Source organism: Salvelinus namaycush, chromosome 2 (assembly GCF_016432855.1).
Source record: "Salvelinus namaycush isolate Seneca chromosome 2, SaNama_1.0, whole genome shotgun sequence".
NCBI classification, from domain to species: domain Eukaryota; kingdom Metazoa; phylum Chordata; class Actinopteri; order Salmoniformes; family Salmonidae; genus Salvelinus; species Salvelinus namaycush.
Window position 1 is genome coordinate 61,591,811 of NC_052308.1, and position 27,364 is coordinate 61,619,174.

Below are 27,364 nucleotides of genomic sequence, written 5' to 3' on the forward strand. Positions count from 1 at the left end.
GCCATATCTTCAGCTCCTGCATTAATTTGAAGGGAATCAGCTGCTTGTGTTGGAGAGTCCTCCGGTTTTTATTCTTGCCATCTGGTTGCAATTATGTTATGCTCTGCCTAACTCGGGGATAACCACCACATTATTGAACAGATGCCAGAGAATGGAGTAGTATGGGGCTCACATCATTCTTTCCTAAATGAGCATCTGCACACACACACATACACAGGTGTGCGCATAGCCACATAACGACCCACGTCCATTTTGGGCATATGAGCATTTGTAGGAGTGATCATTGACAATACATTTAATTTCCTTAGCTAACATACAAAGAATGCATTACAATATTGCACTGGCTAATACCAAGATGTCTAATGTTGAATAGCTTGGATGCCTTACATAGTTGTGGTTGCTCACTCACAGCAAGACTAGTTGACACGAGAATGCTCCCAAGAATAGGCTATGACTTTTTCTCTGAATTACATGTTATCATTATTATTCTGCCTGAAAGCTGCCTACCCACACAATGGGTTTTGATCTATAGGCTAGCCTAGGATATTTACACTAGCGCAACAAAATCCAATGTTATAGATTTTTGTTTTATTTCAGGCTATTATGTATGTCTGGTCTGTGCATGGGGGGTAGCCTGGGCAGACGCTAGTTGGTGCTATGGATCTCCACTATCGTCTGGGTTTAATGTGCCAAACCGGTCATACACTCGTGTCCCCCGGCGACCGATTCGTACTAAAAACGTTTTACATTCTGGCTGCAAAGGATTTGATTTCCTCCGTAACTCGATTTCATGGCTAGAAGGCGTTAAAAAATAGAAAATATGCGTACTTTCTTTATGAAACAGAATTTTCTACAATCATGCAAAAGTGGCTAAATGCTAGTACCGGATGTTGCGTATCGCATTCAGCTAATCAGGTTGCAGCAGTCTGTTTTCTCACACCTAACGTAGTAGCATTAAAAGAAACAGAACCCCCAGGCTGCAGTCTAAATTCAAAGTCGACAGCCCTTGGCTCTAAACCCTCAGGCCTTGAATGACGTTTTTATCGTCACATCCGAGTGTACCTTGCCCAAGTGAGGGAGAGTGATGATCAGAGGCAACGTCCTTGGTGGAAATCTTGAAAATGAGTTTAAAAACGACCAACCTAAATCTAATAATGTACCTAGCTAACTAGCTACAGTTACCCATAGCTAGCTAGTTTGGTCATTTAATCCAATACATTTCAGAATTCCCAAAAATGTATTTATGAAGCTAGCTACGTTTTATTGGGTACTCACTATAAGAATACGCCAATTTGCCAACGCTAAAATCAGTGTTATCTATATATATTTTTAGCATGCTAACTTGATCATTTTGTCTGACATGTCGAAAATGCAGTCGTGTTGATTAAGTTTGACACTTTGCGGCCACAGGAGTATGACACGTGACTACAGTTTGCGTGGAATTGTGGTTCATATCAACCCCACAAGTGATCAAAGTTCTTCACTTGCTCCCTCGAGCTAAATAGATGGCGGAGTGAGAAACGTCGTTAGTGAATTGGACCTGCATCCGGTTTCGACGTGGATTCCCCCAAGGGAAAGTGGCTAGCGCGAGGGCTGAGGTGGTAAAAATATGTGTTTGGACTGCAGCCCTGGTCTGATAGTTTCGAAATAAAAGTTGTGCCCACTGAACATACAGTTTTAAATGACATATATTGGATTTCTTGGCATGAACTCGTTTACAGAACATTGTTCACAGTTTTAGTACAAAAGATTAAAAGTTTCTGAATTGTAATTATAAAGTTAAAACGACATTTAGAGTAGTATACATGTATTTTTCACCTGAGATGCAATATGCAATTAAACTTGCTAGTTAGGTATGTGGGTGTGGTGGTAAGTGGCATAGTAGTCAGGGATCAGTCCAGGGCACGCCCGGTAGTCAGCAGCACGAGATAGACAGCACCACCCGGTGGATTTGAGACAGGCAAAGCCTGAATCATCCGGCCAGGGTGTCCTCAGGAATAGAGAGAGAGAGAGAAATAGGGTGATTAGTAAGAGCAATCGGATCCAATTTGTATTATTATTTGACTATTAATTACACTTGTCAGATTGCACACATTTATGAACATATAATTTAATACCTGTTAACAAAAATATAATTACGTTAATTGCATCTGGGTTTAAAAAAATACAATCTACTCAAATTGTAACTTTAGAATTTCACTTCATAAATGTTTAATCTTATTAAAGCTGAATAATGTTCTGTAAACGAGTTCATGCCAACAAATCCAATACGTCATTTAAAACTATGTTCAGTAAGCACAACTTTTATTTTGAAACTAACACTGTTTCCTTTACGCTGCTATGTTAGGTCAGGGGTGGAAAAAACAGACTGCTTCAACCTGATTGGCTGAACGTGATACGCTTACATCTGAGACTACCATTCAGCATGGTGGTGGGAAATGGTGTTTCATAAAGAAAGTACGCATACTTTCCCCGTTTTTTGTAGCCTCGACATGAAACCGAGTTAAGGAGGAAATCGAAGCTTTTGCAGCCTGAATGGAGAAATACAAACCATTCGCAGGGTGACACTAGTGTATTACCGACTGGGCACATTAAGCCCAGACGACAGTGGAGATCTATAGCGCCCACTAGTGGCTCCCCAAGTTACATGGGGGCGAGGCGTGTGCCACCGTACCAGTCAACATAGTCAGTTCAGAGCGTAACTTCATTTACGTCATTCCTAGCCAGTGTAGTTGTAGGTCAATCGGCAGAAAAAAAAGAGCTCAGGCAGTGCCTGTCCTGCTGTTCAGTGAACGGTAGTTGTCTGTGACTAGACTCATCGGTCTCCTCGACAGCTCGCCATTGTGTAGAGCTCCACGGCTATTTTGGAGAACCGCGGCGGGGAAATGAAAGTATAGACGGCGAAGAGTTCGATGTCTGGTGTTCCTCGTTGTAGATCCTCTGTTCTTGGCGTCAATTTGACCCCGATGCAGGATTTGAAACCCTTGCTGGAACTACATGTGGTAAGTTTACGATTGCGCTGCTTTCACCAATGTTAGGATTATGTAAACACGCTTCAACATGGAATAATTATGCGTTCGTTTACGTATACATGAATTATTAGCCGTTATTTACCTGTTTGCCATTCAAAAAAACATTTTGTCGCATTTTATTGTTGCTGTGTCTTGAGTCGAGATAGAAAGCACCGCCGTCTGTGTTTTTTTTGTTGTTACATTTTGCTACTTGTCTGTTATAATGTTGCAACTGTTACATTGTCGCATGTGGAAGGAGACCCCAATGTTCGAAACGAAAACGTAATATTGTTATTAAGTCTCCAGTTCAGTGAAGAGCCGACTGAGTACTATGTGGCAGGTGGCGGTGAGTAGGCTATGGCGCCCCCATCACAGCCATAGGCTATCTGTGGCGTTTGCCTTTGGAGGTCAAGGGCAGCTGTTGTGACAGCTACAGTGATACGTCAGTGACAGTTCATACAGTCAATTGATCAAACATGCGTTTTGACATTACAGAAAACACAAACCATTCAATTTATAAGATGTATCAATAAATAAAATAGTTGTTTATAGGCAATTTTATAGGCATCCATAAAATGTTTCGCAGTCTTAGTGCCCCAGTAGTAGGAATGTCTGCTTCTTTTTTGCTGTAGACGGTCTGCCTATTGAATAATGTTTTTCTGACATTTGAAAAAGCAAGTGACACCCACGCGTGACTTAGTTTCGTTTCAAATACTAGAGCCATGACATACCAACAGTGATCATAATAGGGCCTTGGCTACAAAACAACTTTTTGGTGGCATGTAAGACGTTGAGGGAGTGGGAGGAGGAACTTGACACCAATGTTCACTGAAAACGTTGCCGTTCATGTGGGTCCCAGTACAATTGCTACTTTGTAAGTACAGGATAATTATGTAATGTTGCATATTTTTACATTTGAGACTTGCCCTTCGCTTTGTTGTAACTCATCAGATATTGACTTGGTCATCACATTCTATAGTTTTTTGAGTGACTCATTGTCACCTTTTACAGGAATATGATGAGCCATAGTTTCTGGAAGCTAAACTGGTAGTTTAGAAAATAGAAGCCCTACATGCCTTTTCAAACTGTTTTTAGGCTAAAAGTTCATGAGTATGCCATATTTATATAGACTTGACTGGGAGAACGGGGCCTCTGAATTAATCTGATACAGCCCTGTGGCTTTGTTTTACTGTTTTGTAAAGCTTTTAACTACTGCTGTTCAGATTTCCAAATAGTTTAATACTGGTTCAAGGATGTGGGTGGCAAAAAGGGCTAGTTCTGACTGCTGCCTTGTAGGAACCTAACAGTGCAAAGTGTTATTTGCATTTCAACTGCAGGGCTGAGTGACATTCATATTTGCACAGGGAAATATGGATGTTTTCTCTTTTGTGTAGAGTTCCGTTGCATGCATTGGAAATGATTGTGTCGCAGTTCAACTTAGAGGCCGAATGCAACATTTCCTTCATTTGTTTTTATAATGATGTTAAAGATTTTAAAAGCATGTTCATGAATTGCCCATCAAAACACCAAACGAATTGGAGTGAGGCATTATTAATAAAATAGGAAAAAGAATAGTAAGAAATCCACCAAAGGGCTACTAACATGCAACGATCAACCACAAGGAATCTGCACAGATTTGCAGTAGGCACACAGTCCACACTCCTACCAGACTCGAAGCATTCCATCTCCGTGACTAAAGTCCACCTTTGCTTCCTTGACTCTGTCTTCTCTGGTTTCCAGTGAACACCATTTGTTCCTCTTTTTCTTCTACTATGCGAGCAGGAGGGCTGAAGTTCACCTAAATATTTTGGCAAATTGGCTCTGAAATCCCCCTCTCTTGGTGATCAATCAAAATAACACTCCGTAACTCTGCGTCTCTTCCAAACAAGCCTAGGTCCGTCCAAATGGCACCCTATCCCCTATATAGTCTGATTATTTTGACCAAGGCCCTAGTCTAAAGTAGTGCACTAAATAGGGTGCCGTTTCAGACGCAGTTGGAGTCTCTTCCAAACAAGCCCAGTAAATCAGTGCTACAAGCATCCACTTGCCTGCTGGAGAAACCTGGGCAAACAACCCTAATGCCAGGCCAGCCCGGCTTCTGGGTGTGGTTTCTCGCATGACCAGAGCCCAACAGTGAACCTTGTCTTTCAACCTAACATAAAATTATTCTCTTCCAGGAACCTTTTGGGCAAAATCGAGGCCGAAAATGCTTGCATGCCGAATATGAATGTGTTTAACTTTTACTGCAATCTTGAAGGACTTGGAAGTCCGACAGAACTTGAGAGAAATAGTGTGGAAAATAGAGTGATTAGGCTTGTTGATGAATGAGGGTTGAAATCTCAGGTGCAGGCTGCACTCTGTGCCATTGAGAAAGGTGCAGGACCTGGATTTGCTCTTCCAGCCTAAGTGTGCACTGCAGAGTTTGTATTAGAAATCGGTGTACCACCGAGACCCTCCTCGGGATGACGATGCCTGCTGAGTATGTGAGGCATGCAGCTGCCTGCTACCACCCTAAAAAAAAAAAGAAGCAATCCAATGACATTTTGACCTTGTCCCATCCAGGGCTCTACATATCCCTAGCACTTCATGGAAGTACACACTGAAATAACATTACTGAATAATTATCAATAACATGTGGAGGGATTCTGGGTTGTATTCACTAGGAAGCAAACGGGGAGGGACTGCCTGAACCTTACAGTTGAAACACGTTGTGCTACGGTGTGCATTAATGAATACGACCCTGGTGTATCAGAACACAAAGCTCTTGGAGAACCAAGAAGTTCATGTCGGGACTTGAGTTTTGAAGTGGTCATGTGCTCAAGGGGTGGACATTGCCTCCTACCAATCTGAGTGTAATCTGAGTGCCATCGCTGTAAGCCTGCTGCGAGTATGGAGTGAAAGAAAGCATTCTGTGTGGCCGGAATGCTGTTGTAATTGGACACTTTTCAGTTGTTTTTGTCAACGGAAGGTGTGTTCCTATTTCTATATTTCTGCTCTTTTTTTTTCTTCTTTCAACTCTCCCTTTCACCTTCCTTTCCACTGTCTCTTTGTCACCCTGTTTTTCCCCGTCTGCCAAAATCCCCTGTCAGTCTTCTCCATTCTCTGTCTCTCTCTCTCACCCGTCTTCAGACAGTGTCAGCAGATGGCAGCGTCGAAGGGCCCCACGTGTGAAAAGAATAAGTGAACAGAGCAGGGGTGGAATAGGGGTCTGATGAATAATTTTACTGAGTGGGGGAGGTATGTGGAGGCATAGTATTTGCACCGAGGGAACTACTACAAAATGTAGCCTACCTACATCCGAGTAGTGCACTCCATGTGCTCCACACACACACAAGTTGCTCTCTCACCTCCACTTCCATATCCAAGCAGCATCATCAGCTGTGATAGGGATGGCAGCCTGAGTGGAGAAACATTTTGGTTCTTTCTTTCTTTCCTCCCTCGCTTGTCCCTCCCTCTCTCTCTGGATTCCCAGCTGACTGTATTCGTCATGGTAACAGGCGAGTGTGGAGCTATCCCCAGCCACGCCCGCATGCACTGTGTAGGCCCTGGGGGGGGGGGGGGGGGGTGTTCAGAGTTCAAGTTGGCGTGTGTGGCTCTAAGCAAAGCTGACACGCACACCCTCTCTCTTTCTCACACACAAACTCTCACTCACACAGCAATGTTCTCTACAAGAACACGGTTTGGAAATGTGATAGTGAATCTCTTTTCCTCTGGCTTTTATCATGGTAGCACACGTTACACAACGGACTGAAAGGGGCGAGTCTCTCGCAGGCTGTGTGCAGTAGTTTATGTAGCGGGGTAGAGTTACACGTGCCAGTGAGACAATACACTGCAGGAGAGGTGTGCTCTGTGCTCCATCTTAGGTGACCGTTTGGGAGGCATTCTAGTGCGGCGGTCCCCAAGCTAGGGGTCCCTGATATGAAAATGGGGCCGTGGGAGAATTTCCCAAATCCTGAAAAAAATCATTACATTTTTTTTCCCAACCATTGTAATGTAGTTTACCTTAAAATCTAAATATAAATGATTTAGTCTAAAAGATGAAATTCAACCAGAGAGCGCCGCACTTAGTCGTTGCATTTGAATCATTTCCACGATGAATGGCTCGGGCGGCTACACTGAAACCACACACTACTGCAGACTTTGATATTACCAGGCGCAATTGATGTGGTGAAAACAGTGTGTGAGGGCTGAGATGCCCATGCATTGACTTTTGTTCGCTATACATGTCGAGGGATGCTATTCACCAGGACATATTGGTCTGTCTCATGATTCCCGGGCATGAAACGTCACAGGGGATGTTCAGTGTGCTGCGTGGCTATATTGACAAAAAAAGGTCTCACGGGATCGAATGGTGGGCTTTTGCACAGATGGGGCTTCCACCTATGGCGGGCAGGCCTCTGCACTCTAGTTATGAATGAGTCTCCCTCTGCGATGTGGACACATTGTATGATACGCCGAGAGCAACTGGCGACAAAAGAGCTGAGCACAGAACTCGGATATACTGCAGCAGGTAACATTGATTGTAAAGTATGTCAAACCACATCCACTACACATCCACTACGCGGCCTGTTGGCAAAACTATGTGGAGATATGGGATCAGAGCATGACAATGTTCTATTTCACATTGAGGCTTGGTGGTTATTGAGGGGGGAGAGTTGGAAAGATTTTCTGCATTGAGAGAGGAACTGTCATCATTCACAATGGATGTAAAAGAAAACCGACTTGGTTGACTTTCTGTGTAATGAATATAGTGTCTCCTTGCCTATGTAACAGACACATTTGGGGAACTGAACGCAAGCATGCAGGGGATATACAAAAACATTCTACAGACGAGTGAGCAGTGGATTCAGAGAACTATTATTATTAGAGAGCGACTCTTTCAAAAGTGTGGGACGGGGGAGAACAAACAAAAAAATGGGGGGGAAATGTATTTGAACAGTCATCCATCTCGGAATTCCAACTCAGGAACTCGGGCTTCTTTCTAGAGCTCCGGCTGTCCGACCTAAATATCACTGACGTCATGATTTTTCCTCCATATTTCTGAGTTCCCAGTTGTCGTGAATGCACCATCAGTGCTCTCGTCTGCATTAAAACCAAATGTCGGTCCAGGTTGGATGTGACCGCGGAGATGAGGTGCGACCACGCCCCCTGACTTTGAGAAGCTCCGACGCGACATGCCTTAAGCACACCCATCTCATTAGTGGTGGTGAGAAGATTCATTATGTCAGACAAATTATCAATTAACTGTCATAGTCCTACATTAAAAGTTTGTGATGGTGAGTTGAGAAGACAATCAGAAATACTGTGAAAATATTTTTCAATTTACTGCCAAAGCCCCAAATAAAAAAGTTAACATTGGCAAAGATCGAAAAAAAAAAAAAAGAAAAAAAAAATCCCCCAATTTTCGCCTAAAATGACATACTCAAATCTAACTGCCTTTTTATTTCAGCTCATGGAACATGGGACCAAGACTTTACATGTTGCGTTTATATTTTAGTTCTGTATGTGTGTGAGATATAGATATATCTCTCAATCTAAGCCCAATGTGACCATTTTTGAGCGTAAATCGACAAAACAGCAGGTCCATTTCTGCCTGTTTTCTGTGCTGTGTCCGGGCAGGAAGTCAGTAGTTTCCTGTGCTGGCACGTCTGTTAGCGCCGTGTTCTGATTGAGTCAGGTGGTTCAGTTGGGAGCTTGTTTGCATCCCAAATGGCACCCTATTCCCTATTTAGTGTAGTACTATTGACACGGGCCCATAGAGCTTTGGTAAAAAGTTGTGCACTATGTAGGGCACGGGGTACCATTTGGGACGCAGACACTTTTGTCGGAGCTTGCTGCCACCCACCTAGTCAGCTGATGCCGCCTCACATGCGAGATGGTCAGCTGACACCAAAACCCCCTCCTGGCACACCCCCCCCATACACTGACGCTAAGCGTGTGTGTTGTGTTCACTGCTTGCTCGTCTCATTTCTTGTCACTGTTTGCGAGGAAGCCCCTCTGCTTCCAAGAAACTCGTCTTGTAGTGTGAGTGAGAAGTGGATGTTTTCCCGCATGTTGTATTGCTGAAAGAACTATGAACTGGGGGTTTTTCCTCTCACAGATGTTGGTTAATTTTAAACACTCATAACATGTACAAGTGTAACTGACACATCACTTTGTTTTGATGTGGTACGTCTCTAGCAGTCATTCTTTCACATAGCCGTGCCTCACTGACTACTACTCACTCGTTCACATATGAAGAAAAAGCAACCATATGACATTTTTTGCTCCTGACACCTTGTTTCTGGTCTCTCCCACAGATATATGTTGGGTAACGGTGTGAAGCGCAAACTGGATGAGGACGGCCTGGAGGAGGGCAAGGCGCTCCTCACGTCAGCGGCCGGGGCCGCGGGCAGCCACTCCAGGGTTAACTACACGCTGCAGCGCCAGACGGTGCTAAACATCTCCCTGATGAAGCTGTATGGGCCGGCGCGGACGCCCGCCACCGAGCCAGCCCTGCAGCGCCGCGTGCTCATCAACAACGTCATCCGCCGCATCCACCACGAGTTTAAAGAGGAAGGCGGCGCGGGGCTGCGCGCACTCTTCTTCGCTGTCCCGCCGCCGGCGCCGAACGTCACAGAGGACGAGGGCTACCACGAAGCTCCGTCATCCACGTTCAGCGGCGTCCTCTCCCCGCCCCTCTCGCCGCTGTCGTCGCTGGATTCTGGTTTGACCCCGGCCTCGCTCCTGGAGGACGACCCGCCACTGTTCTTCGCCTTGCCGCCGTCCTCACCCCACCCCCTGGGTCACCACCCTCTCTCGCCGAGACTGTCAGCGCCTCCCCCAACACCCGCCAAGGACAGCTTCTCCTCAGCTTTGGAGGAGATCGAGGAGCTGTGCCCCATCGCAGTGACAACCTCTACTACCTCCTCCCTACCTTTGTCTCCTCCACCTTCACCCCAGCCCCCACCCTCTCTACCAGCAGGGATGGACATGAAAGAGGAAGGGAGGACATACAGCCCGAAGGACAAGGAGTCGCTCTTGCTGGATGAAAGTCAGGCTGCAAAAACCGTGTTGGCAGACCCGCCCAGCGCCCCAGCAGACTTGTCGCCCTCCTCCGGTGGCTTCCTCACTGACTTTGCCCTGGACGACATTCTATTCACGGACATCGACACCTCCATGTATGACTTTAACCCCCCCTGCGGCGCCTCTTCAATACCGCAGAACTTGGGGGTGTCCAAAACGACCCCCATGGTCACTGCAGACGACCTGGTCAAGACTCTGTCCAGTTACAGCGGGGGAGGGGTGGGCTCTCCCCCTCTGGCTCAAAACCAGCCCTTCAAAATGGACCTGGCTGAGCTCGACCACATTATGGAAGTCCTGGTGGGGTCTTGACTGACATCGGGGTAGTGTTCAATAGGCACAAAGCGGAGGAAAACTGAGTGAAACGGCAAGTTGCTTGTCCAATAAGAAATGCTCATTTACATTTTCTTTTGCGAAGCGTTTTGTTACGGTGTGCCCTAATGAACACGACAAACCGGATAAAAAGTGCCGTAGGAGGCGAAATGTTAACCCTTTTTAATTGTTTTGTTGTCCGGAAATTGTAAGAAATGTAACAGACTTCACCAGAGACGTTTTAACTACACTGTGCATGCGTTGTGCTCGCCTTTCCAAAATGGAAACAATGTTGAATATACTGTATGGAATGCATTTATTTGAGTGCCTTTGTCTGTACTACTCTGTTCCTTGATTTTATATAGCTTTTTTTGTTTATCAACACAGCCATTCATTTTCTCTCTTCTCCAAATGCAAAGAGTGAATTTATGTACAGCTTTTGCATACAGCATCATAGGTATACACTGATGCGTCCAAATTGAGGGTACTTAACAATATTTTGTATATGGACAACTTATCAATGTTAGAATTTTTCATAGGCCTCATTCAAGTTTTTTTTCCCTTCTATATTTTAATGTATTATTCATAATTTGTTAGTTGAATTTATCATACTGTTGTGTGTGAGCTTTCAACTCTCTATTCGTAGATGGACTACGTTTCCTTTTCCTGTATGGCATGTTTTGAATTTACTCTCAACTGATCTGACTCAAAAGGATATCAAGTGAAATACAAGGGTAACCTTGTATGGTCTTTTAGTTCACAGTTCAAACACAATTGCAGACAAAATCATTATGAAGTTATTTATTATCATCCATTTCTGGTGTACATATATTTATTCAAACATGACACTAACTTTTGGGTTGTACAGAACATGCAGTGAAATTCTGCTAGTAATGTGTGAAGAAATGCTGTGTAATATATTTTACCCGTTTTTGTTTTTCAGGGAAGTGAATGCTGTAAGTCAGTGTGTGTGTTTGTGTATTGGGCTATGTCTCCGGTATTTGTGGCAATCGATCAGTCGGGAAACAGTTGGCCAACTACTTTGTCAGTGGTGACTTTAGTAATCCAAAGCCTTTTAAAACAAAGCATTTCTCTTGTCAGTCAGTGGCAAAAAGCAATTTCTGCTGCTTACCTCTTCTATTCTTTGCATTATTATTATAAAGAAATTGAAGCAAATGTGGTCATTTCGCCAATTTTTTCAATTAAAAAAAAAAAGTTGACCTGTTTTCAAGAACGGCTGTATTTTATCACTGACCTTGAATCTGTGCCTTGTTCTATGCAATATGTATTAATTGGTTGGAAATATCTGACTATTTTTATGTATAAATGTGCATATGACTTTAATGCAGTTTTACAGATAAATTTTATACAATAAATTGAAATGAAATGTCAACAGTTGTCAGCCTGTGCATGTCACATTTGAACTAATACCCTCAAACTCAACTCTAGACCTCATATCCAGTTCCACAATTTTTTATTTTTTTTCATTGTTCCCCTCTAATTAGGGACAGACTTATATCTGGAACACCAGGTGTGTGCAATTAATTCAGGAAGAACAGAACTAGCAGGCTCCAGACCTCGTAAGGTAAGAGTTGAATACTATTGCTCATGATTACTAGTGGCCTGTGCTAGTATGTTGCGCTCCAATGTCAGGCTATACTATCAAAGGTAATTTCCTGTTTGGAGTTGATAAAGGGCAGGGCTAGTCTGCACTCTATGGTTCAGGACTTCTGGGTGCCATGGGTGAATCTCAATTGCATTTCCTTGGGGTTTTCTCGTTTGGGCAAAAGTCTGTCCTCTGTGACCTGGAAACCGATGTGGTTCGAGTGTGATTTCGTTAGTAGGCAAACGGAATACATTCCTCACCTCGATAGCTTCCTTTTGACGTGGAAGCACCAGTGTATCCCACCATGGAAGTGTTATCTGCTACACCCCCTTTGAATCAGCTGTTGGATTGTCGGAGTTAGAAAATCACGCACGTTTAAAAACAATATGCTATTTTATCTATAAAATGTATTGCACGACTAACTTTCACTTTACACCTTTTGTGATCCACCCCTGTAAATGTCATTTGCCTGATGACGAGTGAAGGAACATCTCATTTCAAACAAGCACATTTCCGTCGACGTTCCCTCTCCTCCCCACCTTTTACCTTTTTCAAAATGAGGCGAGAAAGAACACAGGAATTGAGAAAAAGCCCTTGACAACTCCTGTCCTTTTCAAAACCCTTTGGAAGAGGTGAGACCTGGTCGTTTGGTCTGCTCCTGCACATTAAACCGGATTGGACTGATTTGGGATCCAAGTCCCTTTTGATGGACCTTTTTGATTTCTTTAATATACTTGCCATCTCCTCAGCTGACTGACCCAGGTGGTCGGCATTTAGAAGCTAAGCTGCCTGCCTCAAGGTTCATACCTATATACATGCTTGCTCTTCTGTACACAGGTTATGGACAGTCCTTGGACCCCTAGACATACCAAGCATTGGCTTTTTGGTAGTCTGGCTAACTACCTGTCTAAAACAAGTTGGATGGTTGTTTGCTGGTCTAGCTGGCTCGAGTCCTGGCCCCAAGTCCAGTGTCGTGTCCTCTTCGTAAGACCACACTGTTACCCAGACTTCCCCTTTCAGCACTACTGTGACCAAGCCCAATGGCTAGGAATTAAAACCATATATGAACATTGTTTCTCTAGGCCTGGTTTTAAATGAGGCCCACTCAAGAAGAGTTAATAAATACAAAATGCACAACCTGTATGAATTCATTCCCTGTTGGGAGGAGTAATGGAACATTGAGCACTTTCTCTTAAATTATTTTAATTTGTGTACAGTAAAAGTAAATTTACACACTTAAGTCTGAAAAGAACCCGGGCATGCATGTTAACCTTTTTACAGGCTCTTCAAGTTAATCATTTTTTCCATAGGAATTTTCCCCATACATTTTACAGTCCATAGTACACAGTCTAAAGCCACAGTGAACTATGATTACATCCATTTCATCTTTACAATGTGCAAAATCCTCCTGGGAACAGGTTGACAGTGGTAAAATAAATCGCAAAAAAAAAAATGGTAGAGAATGACAGCAAAATTTCAAAAAGCACTTCATAAAAGTGTAAAACCAGACACATGGAAGCAGAAATTGGTCCCTTATTCCCTTGTAATGTAGGCCGACCTTCACTCAGACCAGCTATGATACTGATAGTCATCATTTCAATCTGTCAGTGGTTTAAACCAATAAAACATGACCCTTTACCACCCGCCCCCAAATCAGGAAAAAAAGTTCAAAGAATTGAATTCAACACAAAACAGTTGTCTGTGACATACCGCCATTTCCATGGACTGCGCCAATGGGAGGCATAAGAAAAAAAACGGGCTACAGTTAAATCGCGGACTTAAAGAATGAGCATACATTAACAGCGCATTTTTAGCCATGGGTTAAGAAATCAAGTTAAGGATCAAATCTAGGCCCTATGTAAAATAAAATAAAACTAAGGCCATTAACACAACAGGGGGAAAAAAACATTCAGCTGGATTTTGCAGGCAGTGTGGTTTCAAGTCATATATATTTGTTTAAGTATATAGTCATACATTGAGTGAACAAAACAGGACTACCTGCTCTTTCCATGACAGCTTTCATCTGGATTCACCTGGTCGGTCTATGATCCCTTATTGATGTCACTTGTTAAATCCACTTCAAATCAGTGTAGATGAAGGGGAGGAGACATGTTAAAGAAGGATTTTTAAGCCTGGAGACAATTGAGACACGGATTGTGTATATGTGTGCCAGCCAACTTGACAACTGTGGGATGCATTGGAGTCAACATGGGCCAGCATCCCTGTGGAACGCTTGACACCTTGTAGAGTCCATACCCCAACGAATTGAGGCTGTTCTGAGGGCAAAAGGAAGTGCAACTCAATATTAGGAAGGTGTTCCTAATGGTTTGTACACTCAGTGTATATCCCACTTCACTTTATTCAAGCCTCCCTTTGAAGAGGTTCAACCAGTGTTTCATTTCCTCACAAAGACAAACATTGACACACCTTCGAGCCACCTTCGAAAAAAAGCCACCTTCGAAAAACAACGCAATTCGTCCCTGATTATGTACACATTGATTCTCCTATTATTAACTAACGGCCTCTCTCTAGGACCTTGATCTAGAAGTTAAACTGTTTTAATATGTTCTGCTATTGACGAAGCTTCGCTTTACAAGCCTAGTCTAGGTCTGACTAACCATTCTCCATTCACAAGGACAATCGGTAAATGCTTCACTTGATTAAAACTGAAAATAACAAAACGATGATGGCATGGAAGCAAAAATGGTAACTTCATGATATAGCGATAGAATGACAGACAGTGATAAGGAGAAGGGGGATCAGTCAGGTGTAGGGTCAGAGGAGCAGCCCAGGGGGGTCAACGTGGTGGGGAACATCAGCACCTTGGCCTGCATGAAGGACAGGTCTGGTAGCCCTGCAATCACCTTCAATGCCTCCTCACTTAGGTTCTCTTCTTTCCGGGGCTTTCTGCAGAATCCGAGAGAAGGAGAGGGACAACATTTTTATTGGAAAACACACACAAACACAGGATGCATCCAAAATAGCACCATATTCCCTTTGTGGTGCGCTACTTTTGACCGAGGTGCATAGGGAATAGGGTGCCATTTGGGACACATACATTCATCCTTCACTAAATGAATGTGCCACAGTCAGATTCCAATGGGCTTCGCCTCTTTCTCAATTCTTTCCTCAATTCCTTGTGCCCACCTTCTCAATACGCATTGGAGAAGGTCAGAGGGGAGAAAAAGGGGACACGAGGAATCAAAGGAAAGAGCCAAGATGTAGCAAGCTCTCTCTGGTTGCTACTACAGATGTGTCTGTCTCGCTCCCATATAAACTGAGCAAAAAAAGAAACGTCCCTTTTTCAGGACCCTGTCTTTCAAAGATAATTCGTAAAAATCGAACTAACTAAACAGATCTTCATTGTAAAGGGTTTAAACACTGTTTCCCATGCTTGTTCAATGAACCATAAACAATGAACATGCACCTGTGGAACGGTCGTTAAGACACTAACAGCTTACAGACGGTAGGCAATTAAGGTTACAGTTATGAAAACCTAGGACACTAAAGAGGCCTTTCTACTGACTCTGAAAAACATCAAAAGAAAGATGCCCAGGGTCCCTGCTCATCTGCGTGAATGTGCATTAGGCATGCTGCAAGGGGGCATGAGGGCTGCAGATGTCGTCAGGGCAATAAATTGCAATGTCCGTACTGTGAGACGCCTAAGACAGCGATACAGGGAGACAGGACGGACAGCTGATCGTCCTCGCAGTGGCAGACCACGTGTAACAACACCTGCACAGGATCGGTACATCCAAACATCACACCTGCGGGACAGGTACAGGATGGCAACAACTGCCTGAGTTACACCAGGAAAACACAATCCCTCCATCAGTGCTCAGACTGTCCGCAATAGGCTGAGAGAGGCTGGACTGAGGGCTTGTAGGCCTGTTGTAAGGCAGGTCCTCACCGGCAACAACCTATGAGCACAATCCCACCGTTGCTGGACCAGACAGGACTGGAAAAAGTGCTCTTCACTGACGAGTCACGGTTTTGTCTCACCAGGAGTGATGGTCGGATTCGCGTTTATCGTCAAAGGAATGAGCGTTACACCGAGGCCTGTACTCTGGAGCGGGATCGATTGGTGGTGGAGGGTCCGTCATTGTCTGAGGCGGTGTGTCACAGCATCATCGGACTGAGCTTGTTGTCATTGCAGGCAATCTCAACGCTGTGCTTTACAGGGAAGACAACCTCCTTATGTGGTACCCTTCCTGCAGGCTCATCCTGACATGACCCTCCAGCATGACAATGCCACCAGCCATACTGCTTGTTCTGTGCGTGATTTCCTGCAAGACAGGAATGTCAGTGTTCTGCCATGGCCAGCGAAGAGCCCGGATCTCAATCCCATTGAGCACGTCTGGGACCTCTTGGATCAGAGGGTGAGGGTTAGGGCCATTCCCCCCAGAAATGTCCGGGAACTTGCAGGTGCCTTGGTGGAAGAGTGGGGTAACATCTCACAGTAAGAACTGGCAAATCTGGTGCAGTCCATGAGGAGGAGATGCACTGCAGTACTTAATGCAACTGGTGGCCACACCAGATACTTACTGTTACTGGAACTTGTTCAGTTTGTCTCAGTTTGTTGAATCTTATGTTCATACAAATATTTACACATGTTAAGTTTGCTGAAAATAAACACAGTTGACAGTGAGAGGACGTTTCTTTTTTTGCTGAGTCTACATGCTGATGTAAGGGGCTCCGACAGTGGCATTTAGAAAATCTGTCTCCATCTAGTGGACCAACTGTTTCAAAGGGTCACCACAAGAATGTGGTTAGTCATTCCAGCCCTGCATGTCTATAAATACCAGGGTTGTTTATATCTGTTTGCCATTTAACTAAGTAACTTTTGACTTAAAAGTATTAGCTCTAACTAATGGCAAATATATTATCGTTATCCTCTTTATAGCATCATTACTTACCCAATTACTGCACATTGATCTGGTACTGGTACTCCCTGTATATAGCTCCACATTGATCTGGTACTGGTACTCCCTGTATATAGCTCCACATTGATCTGGTACTGGTACTCCCTGTATATAGCTCCACATTGATCTGGTACTGGTACTCCCTGTATATAGCTCCATTCGTGTGTATTTTATTGTGCATTTTATTCCTCGTGTAACTATTTAATTTTTTAAAACTCTGCATTGCTGGGAAGGCTCGTAAGCAAGCATTTCACTGTCGAGTCTACACCAGTTGTATTCGGCGCATGTGACAAATAAAACTTGATTTCATGTTTGAGAGTGAGATGTTGGTTAAGTTAGAACTCTGGATTTGTATTGTTTTGCTACTCTCCATCTCCAAGGGGTGCAATAGACTCTGGCCACATCCCAAATGGCACCTTATTCCCTTTATAGTGCACAACTTTTGGTCAAAGGTAGCGCACTATTAAGGGAATAGGGTGCCATTTGTAATATATGCCATTTAGCAGACGTTTTAATCCACAGTGACTTAGTCATGCATGCATACAGGCATGTGCACAAATAGCGGTCTACCGGTGTCTGAGCACCTGCCCCCCTTTGCCCTCCCACTCGCCAAGTGCCCTTTAATTTATTTTGTATTGTTTTTGTCATTGTTGTTCTGAACCCACTGCACCAAGTCGTCGTGACGTCGTCAAGTTTGCCACCCCGTTTTAGGACTATAATTTCCTCATATCGTACAAATGTGTCTCCACACACCTAGGCCTAAGCTATTGATGGATTAATGACAAGGTCATTTTTATTGATCTTTGATGCTCAGTGTCAAAGTAGCCTGTCATTTCAATAATTTGTGCGCTTCACAATGAGTAAAATAATCGAGCTAGCTAACTAGCAGATTTACACCAATCATCAACGATCAGCTGATGGCCCACCCTCTTTTCCCGATGTCAATCATGTCTTTAGGAGGCACTGTGATGTAGCTTGCTTACAATTTGTGAAGAGTGAGCGTGTTGCAGAAATAAATAGGCATATGCTAAAATATGTTACAAAAGTGCGCTACAGAGGCAGTCTGTTATGAATGTAGATTATTTTGTTTAAGGGGGGGGGGGGTCATTTTGAGCACCTTCCCCTGGAAAGGTCTTTGCACGGCCCTGCATGCATACCTTTTTGAGGTGCAGTAATAGACCAACCTGGTTGGTAGAGGTGCTGGTCTGAGGTGCAGTAATAGACCAACCTGGTTGGTAGAGGTGCTGGTCTGAGGTGCAGTAATAGACCAACCTGGTAGAGGTGCTGGTCTTCTCCATAGTAGACATAAGGCGGGCGAAGGCGTCAGCCACACGGCTCCCAGAGCCACTGGGTTCCAGTTTAGCGGTTGTTAGCTCGTACAGCTCTGGGTCCACACCTAACCACACAAACACATTATAACGGTTGGATCCCAAATGGCAGCCTATCCCCTATATAGTGCACTACTTTGGTCAAAAGTAGTGCACTATATATGGAATAGGGAGCTAGTTGAGACATATACACAGTCTAATATTCCACTCAAAACAAGGGAGGGGGGTGCACTTTATTAAACTTCAGAGTAGCCAATTCCCAAATATTTTGATTCAGGGTTTGATTCAGTTGGTAATATTAACACATATAAAAAAGAAGAGCTTGATTTAGTGAGGTCAGTATCTAAGCAAATAAATCTAAAACAAATAGTAGTAGAAGAGAAATCTGTGAGTACGGCAGAGGCTCTTTCACAAGCATCCTTCCTCGATTCCTCGCATCGTCCCTCAGTCCTCTCCTCTTTCCCAAAACTCATTGGAGAAGATCCAAGCTTCCTCCTCTCTTAACTCCCCCGGTGCATTTTGACAGAGAGGTAAGAGGACACGAGGAATCGGGAAAGAATAAGGACTTATCCCAAATGGACTCCTAGACCTCTATACCTTGTGTACCTGTGAAGACCTCAGAGGATTCAATGGGTGTAAGCCATATAATGATAGTAGGTCCACCTTGCCTTATGATTAGATAGCTGGAATTATCACTGTATTGTTTACCCCGATCCAATCCTCTCGGGTCTCTGAATAGGGTGTACGGTCAATTTGGGATTCAGACAAATGTATGAAAGAGTCTGGCAGTCAGGGGGTTGGAGTTTCCTGTGCTGACCTGGGATGGAGGTGGAGCTGCTTGGGCCAGAGTCCTCCACAGGCCCAAAGAAATCGAGGTTGAGCAGAGACGAGCCTCCGCTCGCTTGACATTCAACATAGCAAACAGGCAGACCGAGGCGGCAGTGGGTTATAACACAGAAGAAGAAGTCAGGAAAGAGACACACTTAAAAAGACATGCAGCTGAGCTGGTCATTATTATTAGTTACAAAGAAAGAGCACATGGGTCGTGTTCAGTGGGCAAGAAACGTTTGAAAACATTTTGCAACTGAAAATAATGCTTAAATCCAGGTACTCCCTCCATTTTATTCCGTTTGATGCCAAATGATCATGACCCAGGGCAAGCTAACTGACATAGCCGTGTTAATGAGAAAATATTGTGAGCTTCTATCTACCGGTTAATGAAAAATCTGTGTTGACATTTTGAAGCATGAACAGCCATCATGGCTTTGTAGCATGAACTGTGCAGATCATTTAGCTAAATTGCAAAATAATTTGATTTGTTGCTAACAACAAAAGGCATAAGGAGAAGATTTGATGAGATAAATATGTTTTATGCATCTGTATATGATAAGTGAAATCAGAAATGGTCCAATATGGCAATGAAATACACAAAATATCAGAGCATGTAGATAAGGATTTTCTGTAATCTTATACTATAGTGCTCACAACAAAATCCATGTAACTCTGTAAAACTGTAACATGTAATGACCAATGGTTGATGAAGTAAACATCAGATGATGTTGCTCCATGGAAGTTAATGGAAGACAACAGGCAAAAGCAGGTCTAGGCGGCTTGTGTGTTTGGACAAAACAGTTTGAGTGGTGGAAAAAAGAAATAGGTTAGCTCTGGAAAGAGCCAATGGGGACAATGGTTCATTAACTCAGCTGGTGGTTTGGGGGAGGGACCTACCGTCCAGGGGGTTAGTAAGGCCACTGCTGCTCCAGTCAAACTGGACGGGCGGGAGCACTTCCTGGTGAGGAGAGGGAACAAACAAGCTCAGAAGAGGGTGGAGACACTCAGTAAACGCGAACAGCTTTGTCAACAGGTGATTCGCCTATGCAGATGTTCAGGAAGCCTGCTAACGGACTGCTTCTACCAAAGGAGGTTGGTGGCACCTTAATTGGGGAGGACGGGCTCGCGGAATCAGTGGAATGGAATCAAAACACTTGGTTTGATGCCGTTCCAGTCATTAATATGAGCCGTCCTCCCCTAGCTTCTACCCTTTAACAACAACTGCGCATCTTGTGGGACAGGAACTCAACCCTTGTATAACTTGTTTGAAAAGCACCTCAGGTTCTACATTAGACCTACCGTAGAACACATATATATATAAACACACTCTCTCTATTCATTGTATACAGTTGTGACAATTGGCCTTACAGCCAAAACAGCAGTGGAGGCTGGTGGGAGGAGCTATAGGAGGATGGGCTCATTGTAAAGGCTGGAATGGAATAAAGGGAACAGAGTCAAACATGTGGATCCATATGTTCGACACGGTTCCATTTATGCCATTCCAGTTAATCCATTGAGCCCGTCCTCCTATAGCTCCTCCCACCAGCCTCCTCTGCAATACAGTATATACCACCAGGGTTCTCTAACCCTGTTGGTGGAGAGCAACTCTCCTCTAGGTTTTCGCTCCAACCCCAGTTTGTAACTAACCTGGTTCTGCTGATCAACCAGCTAATTATTAGAATCGGATGTGCTACATTAGGGTTGGATTGAAAACCTACAGGATGGTAGCTCTCCAGGATCAGGGTTGGAGATCCCTGGTATATACTCATATACTACTGATGAGAAGAAATGCATCTAAAAAAGGCCTGAAAAATCACAAAAGATCAAAATTCCAAACATTGTACCCCAAAAGGACCATAGTGATTCAATGTAGGAGTCCAACCTGGGCTGTGTCTGGTAGACTAGTGCTTATGATCTCTGCTGGGGCCACTGGAGGTGCTTGTTGTGCTATGGACGTGATCATCTCTGCCGCTGATATGGGTTTTACTGGCTCTTTGGTGGGTTCCAGCATGCCCTAGGTAACAGAGAGGCAGGGTTACATCCTAAACGTACTAAATACTGGTATGTGTATTGGGTTGAGCAATTCTGTTTTAAACCTGGGAAGGTTCCCGGAATGTTGCAACCATATATTTGTAGGATAGTCAGGGAAAAACTTTTTGCAACCAGTTGACAGAAATGTCACCAGAATTTTTTTAAATGTTATAATCCTTGGGTTAATTTGTCTCTTGGTCCGTTTCTACAAGAGGGGCAAAAACAATTGAGGGAGCGAGTAGGTGGTTTGAAAGGGGAGATGAATACATCCTTGCAGCACATAGTTAACTCACCAGGCTGGCAGCATACATGGGAACTATTACTGGCTGCTTCTTCTGACCTGTGAACAGCTGTGGGGAAACACAGAACACGTTTCACGATCATTCGTCCTCTCTCTGCTGCAAATAGTCTTACAAACAGCCTTTTTTTTCATTTGACAGACGAGAAGTCAAAACATTCTCGCAATACAATCATGGTTAGTGTTTTTTTCTTCCACAGAGCCATTAATAAAAAAAGGACAAAGGTCACAGAAAGGGGGAGAGTGGCATGTCCCAAATGACACCCTATTCCCTATGTGCTCTTGTCAAAAGTAGTGCACTATATAGGGAATAGGGTGCCATTTGGGATACAGAATATGTGATGACTTCTGACTGGCTGCAGAACTCACAATGTTTCTAATGTCGATGCCCAGGGAGCAGAGTAATGTCTTGTTGCTGTGCGAGCCTCCCCACTGGTGCCGCAGGCCAAACGCCTCGTGGATGTCCAGCAGTTGCCTCCACAACACGTCCCTGCAGCAACAGACGACGATGACAAAGCAGGAATGTATTTTTATTTTTTAATACGTCATAGTAATATGCAAAAATTCTTGACCGCATAGTATACAGACACAGTAAGAGTATATTTGTGTTGTATAAAAAAAGATAGAACAGACCTGGTGAGTCTTTCTGTGTATTGATGAGATTGTGTGTAGTTATGGGATATTAGGGTCGGGACGACACTAGTATCCTGATACCCGTTAGTATCGTGGCAAGGAAACAAAACACGAAGCGGTTTAATTTCTTTAGGAAAACAGCCCTAATGTTGGAAACAAACGTAATTACGTTGTCATCCAGAGTCACATTTGTTTATTTTCCTAGTTATAGCACACAATATTTTACATACAGCAGGCTTTTATGGATCAAAGAGTTTGGCCTGCTTCGTGTTTTAATTCTCGCCATGGAAAAAATATTGCAATAGTGGTATCGTCCCAGCCCTCATTATAAAGGGGGGTATTTCTCTCACCCATTGTCTGGCACACCGCTCTTCATTTCATGCTCTTCCTGCTGTAACCTCGCAGGAGGCTCCAGCAGGGTTTTGAGAGGGACCACCTCCACCCCCACCTGCGGGGCAGGTGCGTCGGGGAACATTTCCTGAAAAAGCTTCTCCAGCCGACTGCACAGCGCCGCCTGGTATAACAAACACATGATAACAACCAACGTTGTTGAATAAGACACTGGCTCAGTGACATAACAAACACGTAATAACAATCAATATTGCTGAATAAGATACGGGTTGAATAAGTCTTCTGTTACCACGTTTGGCAGCTGGCAGTTAGCCTCGTTGCTGGACAGGGGATGCACAATACAATAGACAGACAGCTCAAATATGAATTTATGTTTCGATGGACAATAAAGCTGCATTCTATTATGTTCAGCAATGACTAACACTGACGTGACTCAATCAACACATTTCAAATCTTGTTGTCGTGCTTGACTCCACTAGCAAGGACAAGGAGGGGCATTGTTAAATGGTATGTACTTCAAAAGGTGGAACTCCCTGCCTGGTCACATTCCTAAGGGAGGGCAGGTGTACGGCTCTCTACCACTCCAGTGATAAACGTCACGAGAGCGTCAGAATTCCCCTAAAAGTGTCACTGAGCATACTTTTCCTGGATAGTGCAATACAACAACATTCAATAGGGCACCTTCGATTACAGTAAGATGGGTTTTTAAACACCACTACCTTCCTGTCAAGTATGCTACATTTCTGAATGCTACAGAGGTGGTTCAGAAAGACACTTGCGTGATGAGTTATCTTGCCTGAGACTTGACAACTTGTATTGGTTCCCTGAGCGTCTAGCTAAGAGGCGTAATATGTTATTGTGGTGCGCAGGAGAACCGAGTTCAAACCCTGAGTGGTCAAACTTGCACAGAAAAACTTACCGATTGACTGTCTCTTCTACTGATCTGATGGCTGCTGGATGGACGAGCTGCTACAGGCTCACTCTCCTGCCACTCGTCTTCACCCGTTTCCAAAGGAGCAGTGGTGGTCGGCTTCTCTCCAAATGCAGCCCAGGAATCGCCCTCCTCTTGACCCTGTTCAGGCTCATCAAAGGCATTCCAACCAGCATCTGCATCAGGGTCCGCACCAACAGGAGCCGAGCTAAAGTCGGCAAAACTGTCGCTGACGGGAAAATCTGCAAACTTCCCCCCATCTTCGTTCTCAATTGCCTTCCCACCACCAATGTGGCTGTTGGGGGCGTCAAAATCGCCAAAGTCTTTGTCGTCGTCCACTAGTTCCTGTGTGAGAGGTGCAGGTTGTTCCTCTAGTTGCAACTCTGGCCGGTCAAAGTCAGCAAAGCCCTGTCCGCTAAAAGAGCCCACATCCCCAAAGTCACCAAAGTCTTCACCGTCGTCGTTCTCCAGCAGTTGGCTGTGGTCAGCAGGCGTGGCCGTTCCCTCTTGGAGCGGCGGCGAGGGCACCGAGCCCGTCGTGCTGATGTCGCCGTACTCCTCAAGGGCATCCGTGGACAGAGGTCGGCCGAAAGACGTTTCAGTTTCTGTTTCTGTTTCGTTTCCGGACCCCGGCTTCTCATCTGCTAGCTCGCCATTCCCATCATCGTTTATATTGGGCAAAACCCTGTTTTCACTGACACCTGCCTTCTCTTCTTCCGCCTCCTCTTCCAACTGCTCAAAAACCACACCATTCTGGGCGACCGGTTTGTCAACATAAAGTGCCTTAGAGGCAGAGTCCTCGCCACAAACCTCCTCTGGAGCAGAATCCTCACTAATAACCACCTCAGTAGCAGAGTGCTTGTGTGCAAAGTCCGGCTCTACGTTCCTTTGTTCAGAGTTAGCAGTGTCTCTTTGAAAGCCCCCGTCCCCGTTGCTCAAGCCTTCGTCAGTGTCTCGAGCCTCAGCAGGGTGCGATAGAGAATCAGAGCCAGCGATGTCGTTGGATCCAGTTATAATGTGAGTGTCCCTGACAATGTCCCCTGAGCTGATTCCCTGTTCTACATTAGAGTGCACCTGCTGGCTCCGTTGCTGGCAGGCGTCCTCTGCCAGCCGTTCGTCCCGGTTGGGATTGTCCAAGTTCTCGCTGGTGCGGTTTGTCACCTTGCTGGAGTGTCCTTGAACGTCTGCGTTAGAAAAAGCAGAGAAATCCGCAAAGTCGTCCTCGTCTGCACACTCTGTGGTGGTTCCTTTCTTATTAGAGTGGATCGAATTCTGCAAAGATGTGCTTCCCTCTATTTCAAAAGTAGCAAAGCCGTTGGTCAGAACTTCCGGGACCCTACCATTGCAATCGACAGGCTTGTCTATGTTGTCAGTCTGACTCCTCACAGATATGTCCAGGGAGGTACAATGATTACTGGCTCGAGTGTGGTCAGCAAGCTTTTTTAACTCCTCCACATTCACAGTTCTCTCTGAAGGACTGTCGTACTGGCAGCCTCCCGGCACGACACCATTTGACTTGGAGTTGGAGCGCTTGACCACAGGACCCCTTCCCACGGGACCTGAGCTGAGTTTTGACAACCCAACCACCCCTCCATTGTTGAGGAGTTCCGGTGGTGAGGTGGCGGCCAAGGCTGCGGTCTGGTTGAAGGTCGCTAGGGTGTCAAACTCAGTGAAGCTGGCGCTGGTCGGAACTCCAGAGAAGCCCCCAAAGTCCCCAAACTCGTCGTCCTCTTCCTCAGCTCCGTCCTCCATTGGGGGTGGGGAAGAGGAGTACATGCGGATCACGTCCGGCTCCATGGTCCTAAAGCAGTCACACTACGCCTTGAGGTTACACCTAGGAGGGGAAAGACACTAGTCAGTGTGACCGAAACAATGAAGGGCACATAAATGGAAGAAATGTCATTATTTCTCTCTTAAAACTGATTTCTGAAGGCTAAAAAGTCTGAATTTACAAAACGACAACGTGTTAGCCAACAGACCTAGAAGTGGTCTCTGGTGGAGTCTAGGATCTAGGCTGCTTTCTTTGCCCAGTGTGTTGCTTCAGCCTTAACCCAAATTAAATTACCAAAAGCTCTCCAGGCTAAGTGGACAGATTGTTTTCAAATTGACAGTAATTAAGTGATAATAGCGAAGTGGTGTTGTCATGTAGAAAAGGCCCGAAAGGCAATGTTGAGCGCTCATTTCTTATGACCTACCTAAATAGTAGCAAATGAGAACTGAAAATGAGCTACAATTTCTTTTATCAGTAGAAATATTTTTTGTGTTTATCTTACTGGCCTAATTACTTCAACCAATGAACTTTGTACCCAATTTGTGTTTGCATTGACCTAAGGGTTGTGTGCATGTAGTATTTGTATATTGACATAGGCCTGTCAAGATATGTTGAACGCTTCCTTTTGAAATATTAGACTTAGAGCATAGGCCTAGGCGTTTTGTGCCTCCAGGTGTGATCCATTTCCTTGACAATTTTGAATTCATCACTAAACCAGACATAGGGCATAGAAAAATAATAACTATTGATGTTCTTTTTGGATGCTCAAGGCTAAACTTGCACAATGCACTCTTAAGCCTAAATTGTGCTTTACTCGCATCCAGACTAGAGCGCTGAAAGTACAGTTCTGAGTCAAAACTGGACACAAATGTTTTAGAACAGAGAATTCATGCCCGTGAAGCCTTGACTAGAGATCTTAGGCCTAGTAAGCCTTGACATGGAACCTTGGAAGGCATTTGAAACATTGTTAAAACTCTAGGCTACTCAAAGTGGCTTCTGATACTGTGTAAGAAAGCAAGATGGCATTAAAGGCAAATGATCTGATACATAGCTATTGTATTGCTATTCACAACAAATAGCACTGCCTATTGCTTTATTATGGGCTCTATGATTGCATGATATGGTATGTGTCATGAATGTTTACAATACAACATATTATAATGCAACATGAATCTGTTTATAATACAACATTGTTAACTAATTAACACATCAGAAACAGGTGTCCTCCAACACCCTGTCCTGTCCAGCTAGTTAGCTATTCGTTCACCAAATTAGACTGTCTGTCAACAAGCCTAAAACCTACAGGTGATGACAGACCACTACCTAGAAACCTCCGGGTAAACAAAACAAAGAGAACACGCAACCCTCCCTATGATAATTTGTTGCCTACTATATACTTAACCCACAACCTAGCTATTTAGCTCAATTTTAGCCGAGCAAAGATTGGTTAGGTAACAACTGGAAGCAAGTTAGTTGCTAGCCAAATAGCTAACGTTAACCAGATAGTTAACCAACTAGCTGAATAAGTAACTTTGATTATGCTAACTAACAGTTACATTACCATAACGTTAAGTGCCAGCCAGTCTTAGAATGGAAAACAGGCCATGGCTGGCATACACCTTACTCTCCATCAGATGGGGAGGGCAGGGGGGATAGCTAGCTAACTGGCTGGCTAGATACGTAGCCAGTGTAGCTAGCTACCACTAGCCAGCACAAATGTCGTAGCTAGCAAGCTAATAACAACAACTTGGCAGTCTATGCGAATGGATAGCAAACTAGCAGTAGGCTAAAATATTATGAAAATATTTTTCTACATTGATTCGAGATCGAGGGCAGAAGTGACAAAGTAGCTAGGTAGGTCGTTTTGATGCTTGCTAATACACTGGCATTTGTAGCTAACTGTTAGCTAGCTATCAAGTTGTCCTCCCGTCTCTCGCTAGCTTGCTTGCCTTTAAGCTAGTCTCATCGTATCCGGGTTGGTTGGCAGTGTACCAATAAACATTTCGTCATACCTTAATATCTTGACCATTCATTCCCATGGTTCAGATGAAGTGGACACTTTTCAGACTTAAAACAAGACAGCAAGGTGGTTTCGTTCTGACTGAGACAACTAGCTACGGTTGAGTCAGCCGGTTATGATGATCCTACTTTGGCCCCTTCGCTCTCCGAATATTACCCAGCATGCAACAAGAGCTTTTGGTTTTTCCTCTACTTGGGAAACAGAGCATACTGGAGCGCATGGACGAGTGGAGAATAATCTGCGTCCAAAATCTATCT

At 44.4% G+C, this 27,364-nt stretch overlaps 2 protein-coding genes across 3 annotated transcripts; one reads left to right on the plus strand and one right to left on the minus strand.

Moving 5' to 3' along the window:
* The first annotated feature begins 2,533 nt into the window (after window positions 1–2,533).
* On the plus strand, window positions 2,534–11,772 carry LOC120065429 (SERTA domain-containing protein 2-like). Its single transcript, XM_039016437.1, has 2 exons — window positions 2,534–3,002; window positions 9,311–11,772. Exon 2 carries the CDS (start codon window positions 9,315–9,317, stop codon window positions 10,383–10,385), a length of 1,071 nt encoding a protein of 356 aa, XP_038872365.1. The 5' UTR covers window positions 2,534–3,002; window positions 9,311–9,314; the 3' UTR covers window positions 10,386–11,772.
* A 2,465-nt stretch (window positions 11,773–14,237) lies between these two features.
* Window positions 14,238–27,259, minus strand: LOC120065437 (aftiphilin-like). 2 transcript variants are annotated; one of them, XM_039016450.1, is made up of 10 exons: window positions 27,100–27,259; window positions 23,305–25,150; window positions 22,385–22,548; window positions 21,771–21,891; window positions 21,397–21,453; window positions 20,955–21,086; window positions 19,970–20,030; window positions 19,059–19,142; window positions 18,186–18,309; window positions 14,238–14,898 (listed from the first exon to the last, which is right to left on the minus strand). In XM_039016450.1, the coding sequence occupies exons 2-10, from the start codon at window positions 25,111–25,113 to the stop codon at window positions 14,751–14,753; spliced, it is 2,700 nt and encodes an 899-aa protein (XP_038872378.1). In that variant the 5' UTR covers window positions 25,114–25,150; window positions 27,100–27,259; the 3' UTR covers window positions 14,238–14,750. The 2 variants fall into 2 exon arrangements, with proteins under 2 accessions (XP_038872378.1, XP_038872388.1); XM_039016460.1 differs by lacking the exon at window positions 19,059–19,142.
* Between the last annotated feature and the right edge of the window lie 105 nt (window positions 27,260–27,364).

What these genes read in the sequence shown, in the direction of transcription:
- LOC120065429 (XM_039016437.1), top strand. Translation starts at nt 9,315, where the DNA reads ATGTTGGGTAACGGTGTGAAGCGCAAACTGGATGAGGACGGCCTGGAG.
- LOC120065437 (XM_039016450.1), bottom strand. Translation starts at nt 25,113, where the DNA reads ATGGAGCCGGACGTGATCCGCATGTACTCCTCTTCCCCACCCCCAATG. An exon ending in GTAGAAGAGACAGTCAATCG is followed by an intron (nt 22,549 to 23,304) that starts GTAAGTTTTTCT and finishes TTGTTATACCAG; the next exon opens with GCGGCGCTGTGCAGTCGGCT. An exon ending in CAGCTCCACCTCCATCCCAG is followed by an intron (nt 18,310 to 19,058) that starts GTCAGCACAGGA and finishes TTGTGTGGTTAG; the next exon opens with GTGTGGACCCAGAGCTGTAC.